We start from the raw sequence: 14500 nt of genomic DNA on the forward strand, positions 1-14500 counted from the left end.
TCTTATTTGCCATTATCAGGTTCGTATAAAGGAGCAAGATCTGAGAGGAACAGTGTTTAAAAATAAGTATTGCTAACAGAACATGTACTGTAGGGCTAACTATGGAACCAGTAACTATAATTCTAGCATTTTTTTCATGTATAAGTGCTAGATTTTAGTAGCATCTTTTAATGTAAGTTATTTCCATGTGGCGTTTTGTTTGGCTGACATTTTCTGTATTTGAAAAAATGACTTGCACTAGACTTGAAGATACTATGTTTTAAAGAAAGCCAAAAACCCCAGTAAAAATAGCTTTAAAAATCTGGACTTCATGAGAGTACTGCTTTGACATTTTCTGCATGAGGCATAAAAACTTAGATAGAGAAAAACTAATTCTAACATAAACAAATATACTTACTGTTTACATTAGGTTTAAATAGGTAATAAAACATAAAGTGTTTTAAAATACTTGTGCATTTTGGAAAGGAAGTGGCAGAACAGTCAAGTTTCAGCATTTTGAATCATCTCAGAAGAGCTCCACAAAAGAATTAAAACTGATCATGTTAAAACACAAATAATTGGAAGGCTACACTGAGGCTTGAGACACACCTGGAATAATTAACAAATACCTCTATTGGTCTCTAAGGATGATTAGGGCACATAACAGAAACTGAAGATGTTTACACCAAAAGCAGAAGCTTTGAGGACTTAAGTGCATGTTCTCAGTGTATTCTCACTCTGAATAAGTCTTACGTAACGTGCTTTTTGTACCTAATATCTGTAAACTATTTAACTAAATGCAGCTCACTCTATTTGAGCCTGAAGTACTCAAATAAATACTGATAAGTAAAAATTAAGTCAGCTCTTTTCTTTATTCTGAGCTTGTAAAATGACTTTTTGCTTCTACAGATCACTGTCAGCATTTCTCAGGTGTGCCACTGGCACTTATCCATGTTGTGTAGCTTTAAGTTCTTGCAGCACATGGAAGGCAACTGGGTTCTCAGTCTTGGATAATTTTCAAATTAATCAAGTCTTTGTTTCACCAGGATGCTGTAACTCAAACATCTCTGATTTAAGAGAATCAGCTCAAACTGTTATGTGTAATTGCTGCTTTATCTCATTTCCCTTTTGAAGAGGTTCTGATTAAGCATGTGCAGATTTTCAAAGGAGGACTTTTTAATGACATTTTCTAGACATGTTTTTGTATTTTTTTTAATCTGTGGCATTTCAGAAAAATGTGAGCGGTAATCATTTGGTCAAGGACAACTTTTTCAACTCAGTAGAGCCGGGTAGCAAAAGGCCATGAATGCTTTTTCGTGCAGAGATCCTGGTCATTGTGCATCTTTTGATGACATGGATGGTAGATACCAATGTAATTTGTATTACAATGAGCTTGGTTATTAATGTTAGATTGGATTGCTCATGTGGGCTTTATGCAGGACCTTTTAATTGTTGATTGCTCAGGCTCTGCTCTTAAGAAGCAAAGTATGAGCTGTGCCATTTTTCTTTTTGTCCCTGTGGACAATTGTAAATTTCTGGAATTGCTTTGACTGGAATAAATTTATTCCCTAAGACTCTGCTTAGTACATACATAGTTAGTACTTATTCCATCTTTTGTGTCCTACTAGCCTGTTTCCTGGGAGCAAAACATCCTTAAGTGGGAGAGGAAAACAACAAAAATGAGACATTTAAAACGGGTCCTATATTTCAGCAGTTGTGAGCGTAAGAGAAAAGGGGAAAAACCTTTTAAAGTCACTGGCATCACAAAAACATTCCTGTGTGGACCACTAGTGAAAGGCCAGCTTTTATAGACTAATCCAATCATAAAGGAGAGTTTTATTTCAGCAGGGTGCCAAATGTTATGTCTGGTAATGGACAAAAATGAAATGCAGGTAACAGCCTAACTATTGCAAAACATGTGGAAGACATAAAGAAATGAAGACTTGTCTCAGTTTGTAAAGACTGAGATCCTAGCTGCACGATGCGGCAGAGCTCACGAGCATCTTAGTTCTTTTCCTTCCCACCCTAACCATTACTTACATCTGCAACGTATCAGTTCAGCCCAATCTGAATGCAGAGATGATTGAGTGATTTCATAATCAAAGTTAACAAAATGCTAAACTGAAAGAACTTCAGTAAAACTGTGGGGGTTTTACATATAATTGATTCAAAAAATGAACTCTTTGTACAACAGAATCTTTGAACTAATTATATTGCTTCCATACAGAAAATTATCCTCCTGTGGATCATACAGATGTCATTCATATATATACAATGAGCATGCATGTATGAGTGGTATATATGTATATATACTGTTTCCTAACAGAAACCATATTTAGCAAGTGTTGCGGGCAACTTTATTATACCTGAATCTAGAAGTGTGCACAGACATATTTACAATAGATTCTATAGCCCTAAACCCCTGGTGTATTGGTATGGTTCTCAGTAGTTCTGCTGTTCTCAGTTGTTTCTTCCAGCCAGTTCTAAACTATTGTATAGTACTATTATGCTTATGTCTTGTAGCATTTTACCTCAGGTGAATCCATGATGTCAAAGTGCAATAGTCAATAAATCAAAAAAATTAAAATGTTTAGATCACAGAAATTAAACTTGATACCTCATTAATTTAGAAAATATTATACCTTATGAATTCTTTTCAAGAATTACATGTCCATACTTCACACTGAATTTTAAAATCACAAACGTTTTCTGCACCATTTAGCTCTTATTGCATGTGCAGAAAACACTTGCTGTGAAAAGCATGACTTATATCTAGTAAACATTAACACAGGAGTCATAACACTGGCCGTTTTTTGAAAACTTTACTGTGTTTTAGACAGAACAACAACACACCGTCACCCATCTCCAGTACGTGGCTTGGCCTGATCATGGCGTTCCTGATGACTCCATGGACTTCTTGGAGTTTGTGACCTGTATGAGGCCAAAGAGAGTAAAGAATGAGCCAGTTCTTGTTCACTGCAGGTACTTGTGTTTTAAAACTCTGATTATAATCTGCTTCTGCCTTAGAATAAGCATTTGATGGGAAAAGTTGGTCCACAAGACAGGAGATTTCTTGAATTAGACAAATATGTTGAACTGCAATACAAGCATTTACTGCTGATGACAGAACCACTGATGTTACATCGAAAGGACAAGTTTACTTTGTCTCCCTTTCTCCTGCAACGTTTTGGTGAAATGGCTTAGTCACATAATTATCACAGATCTGATAATCTGCAATTTAATTTGTTCTCTGGTTTTTACTCTCTACCACTGTTGTAATCTCATTTTGAATGGTACTGCAAAAATTATTTTCCTGCTGTTCAAGTGTGTGTGTCATAAAAACAGTCAATTAGATCTTACCTTCTTAAAGGCAAAAATACCAAAGCAGTACAGTCTGAGCAGTTTAAGTGTTTAAAAATGCATTTACTTTAGGTGAGCTTCTAGTTTCAGTTATATTAAAAAATATTTTCTTTTCAGTAATTACCAGAAAATATTACTGAACTTGCTGTAAAAATAAACTTTGCACTCTCTTTAAATTTTACTAGGGTCTTTCTGTAATATCCAAGGCTGTCCTACTATTAAGATGTTATATGAGTTTGATGCATTGCAAAAAGCCCATTTTATAGATTATTCTCCTGTTGCATTTCACAGTGCAGGAATCGGCCGCACTGGTGTGCTGGTCACTATGGAAACAGCCATGTGCTTAATTGAAAGGAACCAACCTGTTTATCCACTGGATATTGTACGGAAGATGCGAGACCAGAGAGCTATGATGGTGCAAACATCGGTAAGGGATGGAGAGGAAGCGTCATGTTCTGTATATATACTGCACTTGTCAAATTATAAAACAGGTCCAATTTTTTTTAAAGGATCTAGTAGTATGAATCTTCAGTTGCCATTATATTTCAGACTTCGTAAATGTAGTGTAATGTAGCATGGTGGCAAAGGCTGCTTTGCTAATGAGATATATATTTATCTATTTTGAAAATATTTCTTATCTTGCCATGAAAAGATAATTGATTTCAATACATTCTAAGTGGTTAGAATACCCAAATTCAGACTTGTAATGATCATCTCTTCAGGGTCCTTTGTCTAAATTCTCTGCAAGAAGATAGAATAAATTTTTTGGGTTTTATTCTAGTACAAGCACTATAGGAAGTTATTAAGTTGAGGGTAAAATCAAAGTGTTTGTGGCCTGGCTTGAAAAGAAGGAAGTGGCTTTTCGAAAGGCCACTTTAGAATAGAAATTATAGAAGAAGCTTCAGCATTCTATAAGTGATCCCCTTCCTGAGAATCAGGTGTAAAACCTGAAGTAAACTTCAGCTTGCCAGAAGATCCAATCCCTTTTGTTACAACAGAAATCAGCCAGAATTGTCCTTTCACTCCACGCTTTGACATAACTGAAAAATACAGGGAATAGTAATAAATACAGCTACAGTCAGACTCCCGGTATGGAAAATTAATATCTAAAATAGGATTCTTTACCTTGCTTGCTGTGTCACACAGTTGGCTGTCAGCACAATCAGGAGAGGGATGATCTGTAGCAGCAATACTGTGAAACTAAATTCACTTGTTATTTCTGAAGAAAGCTGATACTGTTGTGAAAAGCCAGTGAGCAAAACTGGCATACTGTGCTCTAAATGAGACACAGAAGCAAGAACTCAGCTGTGAGAAAACAGAATACCAGAGAGCTGCATGTTAACGTTACAATCTATCCTGGATGCTCTGTCACATTCCCATGCCTGCATTCCAGCTAGCCTCACTGCTCATATTTGATATCCCACTTAGGCTTCCCAGGAGAAGCCATTACAGATTATTCAGTTGTAATAAAGGGATTGTTCAGTTTTAATAGCCTTGCTTAAAGCATGTTCAGCTGCCCTGTGGGGATTTTGTGTGTGCTCTGATTCCAAGGTGATACGATTTGCCAGATGCATGTTGTGACAGGGCATACTCAAAAAGAACGGACCAGTCAGAGCTATTACCTGGTCAGTTTAGTGTCTGTTGTTAATCATGTGAAAGCTGTAATTTCTCAAAGACCAGTAATTTTGTTACCCTGAGCAGCAAGAAAAGCTTCAACCAAAATGATGAAGCTATAACAAAGTTGGTGTAACTTCATGGCCTTTTATTAAAAAAAAGAAAGATTAACCATTGTCTTCCAACAAAGAGAAAATGGGTATCTAAACAATGCAGAATACAGTGCTTAGGATGTACATAATAGAAGTAGCTACTTACATATTCTACATAATATAAGGAACAGTAAGAGTACATGAAACAGATAAGAGCAAAGAAAACAAGTAGTCAGAGATTGAGTCAGAGGAAGCAATGCTGAAGTGCTCATCCTTTTATTTGTTCAGTAACTTGATCACACAAGTTAACAGAAGTATTGAACAGAGAGCTAAATACCACACCTGGCTTGTTCAGGCAGTAGAAATATGGAAATGACAATAACAATGAAGAGACAAGTCAAAGTAATTAAGTAATAAGAACAAAGTGATATTGAAGGTGGGAGTAATTGACTGAAAGGTTGAAAGAAAAGCCAGGAAAATCGAGATGCAGAAAACTCATTTCCACCTTCCTGTTTTCCTTGAGTTTTTCTGTACTTGCAAGAAAATGTGTTGTGTTGTGTTATGAACAAGAATAACATTCTGGTATATAAAGTCAACCTTTAAGGTCCAAATGTCCAACCAAAGGTCCTTAACAGTCCAAATGTTATCTTTTAGTCCTGCCCTTTGGGAGATGGTGGAAGAATTTTTCCACATGCTTCAGAAGAGTTGATGGGAGCTGACAATACAAGGGCAACTGGGAGAACATTTGAAAGATGGGAAAAGGGATGTAAAAAATATAAAGCTTTTGCTCACTTCAGAAGAAGTGAGGATGCTTTAATCTTTGCAAGTTCTTTTAAATTTCAATCATCTTGTGTTCTCAGGATTGTGTTAGTCATAAAAATTTATTCAGGCTACCTGGATTTTTAGTTCTGCACTAGTCCTATTGTACCTTTTTGTATCACTTTTTGGGAAAAGGCTAATTGTTTTTAACAAATAGTTACATTACAAGGTCATGGAAGAGCTAGTCTTTGTAATTGTATAATGCAGAAAAGAATCTCTAATTTGTAAAGACTTTGAGATCTAGTTGAGATCAAAATGTTGGGTGAGAGAAGAATTAATGTGGCTGCTGGTCTTCAAAAATATTAATTTGAAAGGTTTTGGTCCCCTTCTCTTACAAACGGAGATATGTGGTCTGAACAAAAATTGAGAATAAAGTGACTCTTTCTGCAGTACTGTAGATGGGTTGGGGGGGGAAAAAGGGTTTCAGTTAGGTAATTGCACCTATAGATCCTATATGGCAACTTAAAATGGGACCTTGGTCATGCACCTTATATGTGCCCATAATACGTAGCTGCAGAATTGGCAAGCTCAGAATACTCGTAATAATCAGACAACCAAATCAACCCCCTGCCCCCAAAATAGATGAGATATATAAAAGAAGGTAAATATCTAGTTAAATTTAGTCTAAAGTCATGCACAGTTTTTACAAATAATTCCTATTCCCTGAAAATTAAGCATGTGTTCTTTTAGTTTGGGGAACTATGTTTTCCTTGGAGTGTGATTTTTAATGCTTGTCCTTCGAGGAAGAGTAAATGTCAGCTTTGTTTACTGGGAACACAGACAGGAGAGTAGGATTTTCTCCTCCCATCCTTGTCGCTCCTTGCTGTCATTGCTCAGGAAAAAAGGAAGCCGTAGAGCTGTTAGTCCTATTCAATAATACTGTCTAATCAGCAGTTTAACTGAACATCCATAAATGTTTTTATGTTTTCTTTCCTACACAGAGTCAATACAAATTTGTTTGTGAAGCTATTCTTCGTGTTTACAAAGAAGGATTGGTTCGACCACTGGATTCCAGTTAGCACAGCAGTGAAGGATGAGTTCTTTTTTGGGCTAAAAACCCTCTGCTCTTTAAGTAAAGCAAGGGGGCTTGTTTCTGAAAGCAACTAGAATGGACTAGAAGCCCGTGAAAAGACAGATGAGCACATTTGAACTGTGGCACTTTAAATTTCTCAAGAAGATTGCTAAATCATGTACAGTATAACAAAGTCACATAGATAAATATATGACAGTAATTGTGTGTAATATGCTTTATTTCCATAGACAACCATAAACAATCATGGAAACCTTAACACATATCTTTTACTGCCTTAAAACACCCTTTACTTTGGAAGTTACAAAGTTTCTTGTGTTTCCTTTGAAATAGCAAAAAGAAAACTCCTATTATTGAAATGATTCATCTTGAGGATGTATTTAATGTATTTCTATCATATGAAAGTTCATCGAAGGTGAATATTTGTAACTTTCTTATTGGGATACTAAATATCCATGGAACTGTAACCTTTACTAAAAGGCTGACGAAGAGCTTTAAAGGCTAATGTATAACTACTGTACACTGAGCTGGAGAAATTTAGTATTCAGTTACCATAAATCTATTAGTGAGTATGCCAGCTGTTATAATATGCTGCTTAGAAATCACATCTACTGTATGTGATGTGAAAATAATGCTGCAATTAAGCATTTATGCAGATGGTACAGTCTACATCTTCTGTTGATTAATTTTAGTTGCAACTTTTGCTCTTTTGACAGGGACCTACTTCTTACAGTTTTAGTTATTGCACCCCTTTTCTTCTGTTTCTGCTGTCCATCTCCTTTATACTGTTTCTATATGTGGACTGAAAACATTTTAACTTAAAACGAGGTTTACTTCTCTCTCATGTTTGTTTCCATGTGTATTTATGAGTTCTCAGATGTAAACATGGATTAATGTTGCACACAAGTACTAGACTTTTGACTTACTGTATATGCAAAGTAGTCTAATCCAATACTGGAAGAAAAATTACTACTGAACCCATCAAATATGTTGCTGCTATTTCAAGGTGTGAAGCTTACAAGGGCACAGGTGTTGCTAGTGTTCAGATGGTGATAAAATGTTGACTTGCTGCCCTCCAGCAAAGCGCTCTTCTCCGGTGAAACACGACTCCCTTTTGCAAGAGTTCTCCAGATTTACTGTGTTTCTTGCTTATACAGAAATGCAGTTAAATTCACCTGAAGATTTATGTGGAAAGAGAGAATGAATTTGTACATTGATGAATAATTCACCCTAAGGTACAATGGTCTCTATTTCATTTCAGATGAAAGAATTGGACTTTCTGAACAGTATAACCACATTTGTATAATGTTAAATTATTTTGTGTGTGCTTTTTGATTAACCTGAGATAGTTATTAATTTTTTGATAGTGTTTAAAAAATATTCTAAGGAACTGTTTAAAACTGTTATTTAAAAAATTAGTCCTAAATAGGGAAAAATTCCTATGGGCCGTATTAGCCAGATGTTTATATGTATAAAAGAGAAAACTAGATAATTTTTTTTCAGAGAGATATATATGCACACACATATTCAGATGTATTTTAGAATTATGGTTTGTATTATGGATATTATCATTTATAGCTGAAGTTTCATTATAGAAACTATCACAGCTGTACAATATGCATCTCTCATGTTACTGGAAGATAATTTTTTTCCCTCCAGGAGATAACTAGAAAGTGCATGTAGGATGAGCTAAATTGCTGACTTGTCTTTTGTAGGCTTGGTCTGTTCTCCAGACCAAGAACACATTTTTAGCTATAGCTGAAGAAGATACCTGGTTACTATTTATTGATCAAAAGAGTTTTAATTGAGATATGCAGAGTAGTTAGCAACATGGGAACTTTCTTGGCTTTGTTAGGTTGAATGGTGAATAGGTTTGTGTTCATCCTTACATACTACATTCCAAATTTCACTTTGACTGGAGTTTCCTGAAACATTTTGGATCACTGTCATCTGGCTTGGTTGGGCATAGGTTAGAAGCCAAAAGACTGGTTCATTTTTATCTTGATAAATTGCAGGTAGCTCAGTCTGTGAATCCAAATGTAAAATGATAGTGGACATGCACATATTACTTGGGAAGCTTTGTTTTGTGTGTGCCTCTACGTTAATTTTTTTTTTTTTTTTTTTTTAAGTTTTCCTGTGCCCAGGTCTCAGAGTCATCCCTTGCAGTTGGCATGACTTGCATTTAATAGTTTATCAAGAATTGAAAAAAGGAAAGAAAATAAATTGTACAAAAATATTTAGAGCATCTTTGTGACATCTGTGTCCTTCATGGAAGTACTCATGGTTTCTTTGTGTTCAAGGTTATTCCTATATTCCAATTGCTATTTATGTTTCTTCATGTTTAATATGTACTTACCAAAGCACTATAAATGTATTTCTTGTATAACTCCAGTCTCAAGATACATGGTATAGGCTTGACTTGGGTTAGCATGTGTGCATTTAAATGATGACTGTTATCTTGTGACAACAAATGCTGCTCTTGTTCTGGTAAACTTTGATGGATTTGGTAATACCATTGGGGAGCTCTTGGATTTTAGTAACTTGTTTGAAATTGCTGGCCACAGAGAGAATACTCAAAGCTATATAAATACTAATCTCTATAAGTTTTTTGTTTGGTTGGTTGTTGTTTTTTTCTTTTTTTAAATACCTTAGAGGAAACATTACCTACACAAGTATCTTGTATATTGTGTCCATCTTTATTTCAGTCTTGCTGGGTTTTGCACATGTACCTGTAGGGTCCATAGGGGAGAACTGAAGGGGGTTTGTCATCTCTCTGCAGTGTGTGATGACTTTGCACTGAATGAAGTATGCCTTAGATCTGATCTTGCAGTGAAAGCATAATTATGAAAACATCTTAATGCCAGTTTTTGTTTCCACAAAAATTTAAAAATCACGAAGACATAGATTTAATTGATTGGTTTGGGGGGGGTTTGGTGGGGGTTAAAACTTGTGACCACAAAGTTTTTAATTGTCAAGAAATTGGAAGTGGTAGAAAATGTTGTGAAGACAAGATTCTGTATAACCTTCATAAACATTTTACCCTCTGTTTCTCCTGTGCTGGCATGATCATGAAAATAGGTATTCAAAATGTCTGGTGTGGTGGTGGATGAAGAGGGAGTAATAAACCCTTGAGGTTTTCATCACTGTGAAATACACTAACATTTATTTCTACAGAATTAAAGAAATTTTAATTTAGTGGCTTTGTATTTGATATGGAAGTAACTAAACTGCCTATTCAACATGTCTTCAGAAATCTCACAGGGGAACACTTCTGAGACAGAGATGAAAGGGACAGGTCTTGCTATTTATTAAAAATAAGAGAAACGGTGCCCTAAACCATGAATGCCTTTTGTGTAATCACATGTATGAAATACAAATAATTTAAAAAAACCCCAAACCTTGAACAGTGGTGGTGTTTTGAAAAAAAATTAAAACAGGGGTTTGTTCCTAATTATTCTGTCTTTTAGGTGTTGATAATAAATTATAAGCAGTCAAAATGTACCCATTAATTCAGCAATAGTTCTTCATGTACACTCAGTTTTTAAACTTGATTTTCCAGTTGATTTTCCTTTTTCCCCTCATATTTCCTACTATACAGTACTTGATTAAATATATAAGTATTTTAGAAGAACTCCAGTTCTGAACTATATAATGAATTTTGCGTTGCCTTTATTACAAGTATAGTATGATACTTTTTAAAAAAAAGTTCTTCCCTGTAGACAGTATTCTTGTGTCAGACTAAATGCATGAATGTTGAAAATAGATACACATGGTTCATATTCAGTCAATTATAATTTAAACATAGTTATTTCACTGATAATTGCTTTATTTTTCTATCCTTGTACAATCTATGAATTGTACCATTTAAGTGCAAGTTTATTTTACTCTTTCAGCCTTTCCAGGGAACATGTGCTGGGAAATGTTTGTGTTTTGATTAGTAACCTGCAACCAATCCACTTGGTTAAAAGCAATTATTAATTGTAGCTATATAGTAGGTAAAGTTTTCATTAAATATTTTGTTCAAAGGCCAAGTGAATGATTCATTTACCATATAAAACAATGTTTTGATTATATGGGTTTCTTGCATTTAAGTTTTGACACTGATAGTGCTCAGCCATCTCAAATGGCTGTCTGTTATAACTTTAGTTAACATTAACAGTTTAAATATACCAGTCTAATGCAATTTAGTTTTAGTGTACTTTAACACTGTATAAGCTTTAAACAGTAGCATCTACAATCACTGGAGCCTGTCATTCTAAAGAAAAAAGTAAGTTTCTCTGAATCAAAAGGAAGTTCCACATAATATCAATAGATTTCACCATTTTTCAACTCAGACTAACTCTATGACAGTAGCATTCTTACCACTTATATAAAGAGCAAATGTTGAGGATCAATAATACTATGGAAAAAACCAAATTTTATGCACTATAAGAGACCAGGAAATATTGTTGTCTTTTTTTTTTTTTTTAAGACAAATTCATCTCAAGAGGGGACATGTGCTTGCAGACTACTTGGGTAAGAGTAGTCTTAGTTTGTGCTTTATTTTGGGCTTAGCTGCAGGTTAACCTTTTTAATTAAAGTTGTATTTAAAATATTAAAGCATTTATTTTAATAGACATTAGTGAAACACTTCCATTTGTTGTTAATGGTTTAACTTGTGTTTACTTGGCTTTAATGATTTTGTTTCCTGAAACGTCATTGTTTTGCCTTATAAAATCACTTTGATGTTTCATGCAAGTGTGAAACTGGCTTTGTCTCAGACAGGCAGAATGTTTTACTGTTGCTTAAGAAAGGATGGGGTTTTTTCACCTGCTGAAGCACCAGTGTGGTGTTCAGACCAGTCTCAACTGATCTCCTTTCTGAGGAATTCAAGCAGTGCTGCTAGCAGTGGTAGAAATCATGAGGATATATGGAAAAGCATGTAAGAAATGTTTTCTTTGGGGCAGATAAGACATGCGTTTAAATTAAATATTAAGAGAAAAAAATCAAACATTGTGAACATGAAAATGCTTTTAACAGATAAAGTATGAGTGGGAAATATATTACTTTTTTCCTTTTTCCTTTGAAACACTTCTGTGTTTTACACACATCGTTTCTCTTGAAACAGTTTCTTTAGTAAAGAGCCATACTGTTGGCCATGGGATTTACTTTTTTCAAACTCACCTAGAAAATAATTTTAAGTGGAACATTTTCCTTACCTACTGGTTTTTGCTCTTAAGTAACATTAAAAAAAAACCCTCTTAAATATATCCCTCTTAAAAACTATATTGGCTGTTTTCATTTGGTGTCTTTTTCTGAGACACAAATGAAACATGCATGTAGCTGGGTAACTGGTAATATTGCACTGCAAGCTTAAGAGGAAGCAGATGCTTTGTTAGGGCTATTAAACCCCTTACCTAATATCAGTTACCAGCTTAACCCAAAGTGGCATCACATTTCTATCAGCCTTTTGCAGAATAAACATTTTGTAAATAGTCCTTGGAGATTGCTGTCCCAAGCAGCAGGAAGTCATCTTGCACCAAGCCAGAATTTATGCTTAAAAAAAAAAAATTAAAATCTGAAGTCTTCAAGTAAGGAATGACTATTTACAATACTCGGTACAAAACATGCCTTTTAAAAGGAAAAAAAAATATTTTTTTCTGCAAAAATACCAAGGTTAGATGCTAGAAGTACCTTCTTAGCTGTGGATGCAGCTTACCTAGTCATAATGCAAATTGGCTCTCAATTAGTGTGCAGTATGGCCACTGAAGCACAGAAAATGCATCATCAGCCCAAATGCTTGGTTATGTGTGAACATTTTGCACATGGTTGGTTGCAATGCTGATTCAGGAGTAAGGGCTGCCTCCCTTAGGGAAAGAGACTGAAATCCTGCACAGTAAATCCACAGCCTATATTGATCTTAGTGAAATTGTACTTGTATTATCTAACCTGAGCAGTTTAGTTCAAAGTGAGATCAGGTGTGTCTGTATGAGTTTGCAAGAATATCGAAGCACTCCATTCCAAAAAACAGCTCAGCCCAGCAGTGTAAATTGCAGTGGGCTTCATTTACTTCAGATAAGCAGCAGGTGAGTGTGGCAGCACTTGGGTTAGTCCTAATCAATGCCCTTCTAATTCAGAGCTTTGACTGAAACTTGGGGTTGAGCAGGAATTAAATTAGTCTGTAGAAATTAGGTAGGGAATTAGTATATTCGTTCAAATGTAATTCTGTTTCTATTCCAGGTTTTGCAAAATAAATGACAAGTATCGTTGCTTACATTCCAGTGACCTGTGCAGCGAGCACTAAACATAATTTTTCACACTTCATTGTGTAACCTGAATAGAGAGATACAAGTTATATAATGGGAACAGTCCTATAAAAGCTTTAAATCTGCCTGCCATTCATTCTCACAAATGATGTACTGGTTAAAACTGACCTTGATTATAAATGATATGGAAACGTGTTTATAGCACAGGAATAAATTGCATAACAGTTGGGAAAGCTGAAGTTGTTTGGGGTTTTTTTTCCAAGTTTTGAAGAAGATTTCACTATTCTAGTCACTAAGTTTGTATTTTCATATAAGTTCAGTTAGCATTTTTGTCAGTTTTGTCAGAAAAATCTTGGAAGGTAATATCCATTTAGGAACTCTGGCTGGGAGATTTTGGGGTTTTTTTTCTTTTCCTGTAGTTTTCTCTGTAGTTTTCCTTTTCTCTATAGTTTCTTCTAAGATCCTAGGTGCCACTGCATTAAAGGAATAAAAGAATGTATTTGATGTATTTGGAAGGTAAGGAAAGAGATTATTTTATACCCTACGCTGTACTTTTCTATCATTTGAAATGTAAATTGATGTTCATATTACAAAGCTTAATTTATTGTTTAAAAGTGTAGACACTTCTTGAATGTATAATTTTTCTTTTTTATTTTTATAAGATTAAAGGGTTGGTTAATGTTTTCAGTAGAGCTTTCTTGGGATTTGGAACTGTTTTGAATGAAAATATAGCCACCATTTTATGCATATTGGTTATACGGCTAATGGTCAAATAAAGCATTTTTTGGCTATATGGTTTTACTGTGACTTAATTTAAAAAAAAAAAAGAATTACATCAAAAAGTTACTGACCTTTTTGACAGGAAAGGAATCATCTACGAAATCACAGATGGATACAGCTTGAATTTTATCTAAGCAATTAAACTTATATGGGAAGTGTCTGGTCTATATACCACAGTAAAAAAAAGGAAACCAAGCAAGTCACAAATTCTTAGGAATATTTCACTTGCAACAAGTTTTATGAAAGAGGATTGTCTTGATTAATTAGGTCAATAAACCCTTGCAGTCATGTCATGCAAGGCCACATAACTGTCTGAGTGCAGATTTTCTTCTTTGCTCCTATGTATGAAATCTACAGCCTGTCCTTCCTTTTGGGATTTCATGTGTTCTCAGGGTACTCACCAGGCATGTCTGAGCAATATTCTACACCGTCTGTTGCCCCATGGTGGTTATCGCGTTTTCACAACAAATCAGATCCCAGGGATGCTGTTCTTGAATTATTTGTGTTTACATGCATGTTAAAATGGAAGTTCATAAGTTTCAAAACAGAGAACACATTGAACGAAACATGAACAGATGGGT

The 14500-nt window shown here is 34.9% G+C and overlaps 1 protein-coding gene across 5 annotated transcripts in view; it reads left to right on the forward strand.

The window, feature by feature from the left end:
- Nucleotides 1-13930, forward strand: part of PTPN3 (protein tyrosine phosphatase non-receptor type 3) — a 163160-nt gene extending 149230 nt beyond the window's left edge. For all 5 annotated transcript variants that reach the window (XM_063398876.1, XM_063398866.1, XM_063398886.1 and 2 more), the window contains exons 25-27: nucleotides 2816-2961; nucleotides 3631-3766; nucleotides 6806-13930. In XM_063398876.1, the coding sequence (XP_063254946.1) occupies nucleotides 2816-2961; nucleotides 3631-3766; nucleotides 6806-6883 (360 nt within the window). In that variant the 3' untranslated portion in view covers nucleotides 6884-13930. The remainder of the gene's footprint in view (nucleotides 1-2815; nucleotides 2962-3630; nucleotides 3767-6805) is intronic.
- Nucleotides 13931-14500: the final 570 nt, after the last annotated feature.

The sequence above is a fragment of the Prinia subflava genome, chromosome 1 (genome assembly GCF_021018805.1).
Source record: "Prinia subflava isolate CZ2003 ecotype Zambia chromosome 1, Cam_Psub_1.2, whole genome shotgun sequence".
NCBI classification, from domain to species: domain Eukaryota; kingdom Metazoa; phylum Chordata; class Aves; order Passeriformes; family Cisticolidae; genus Prinia; species Prinia subflava.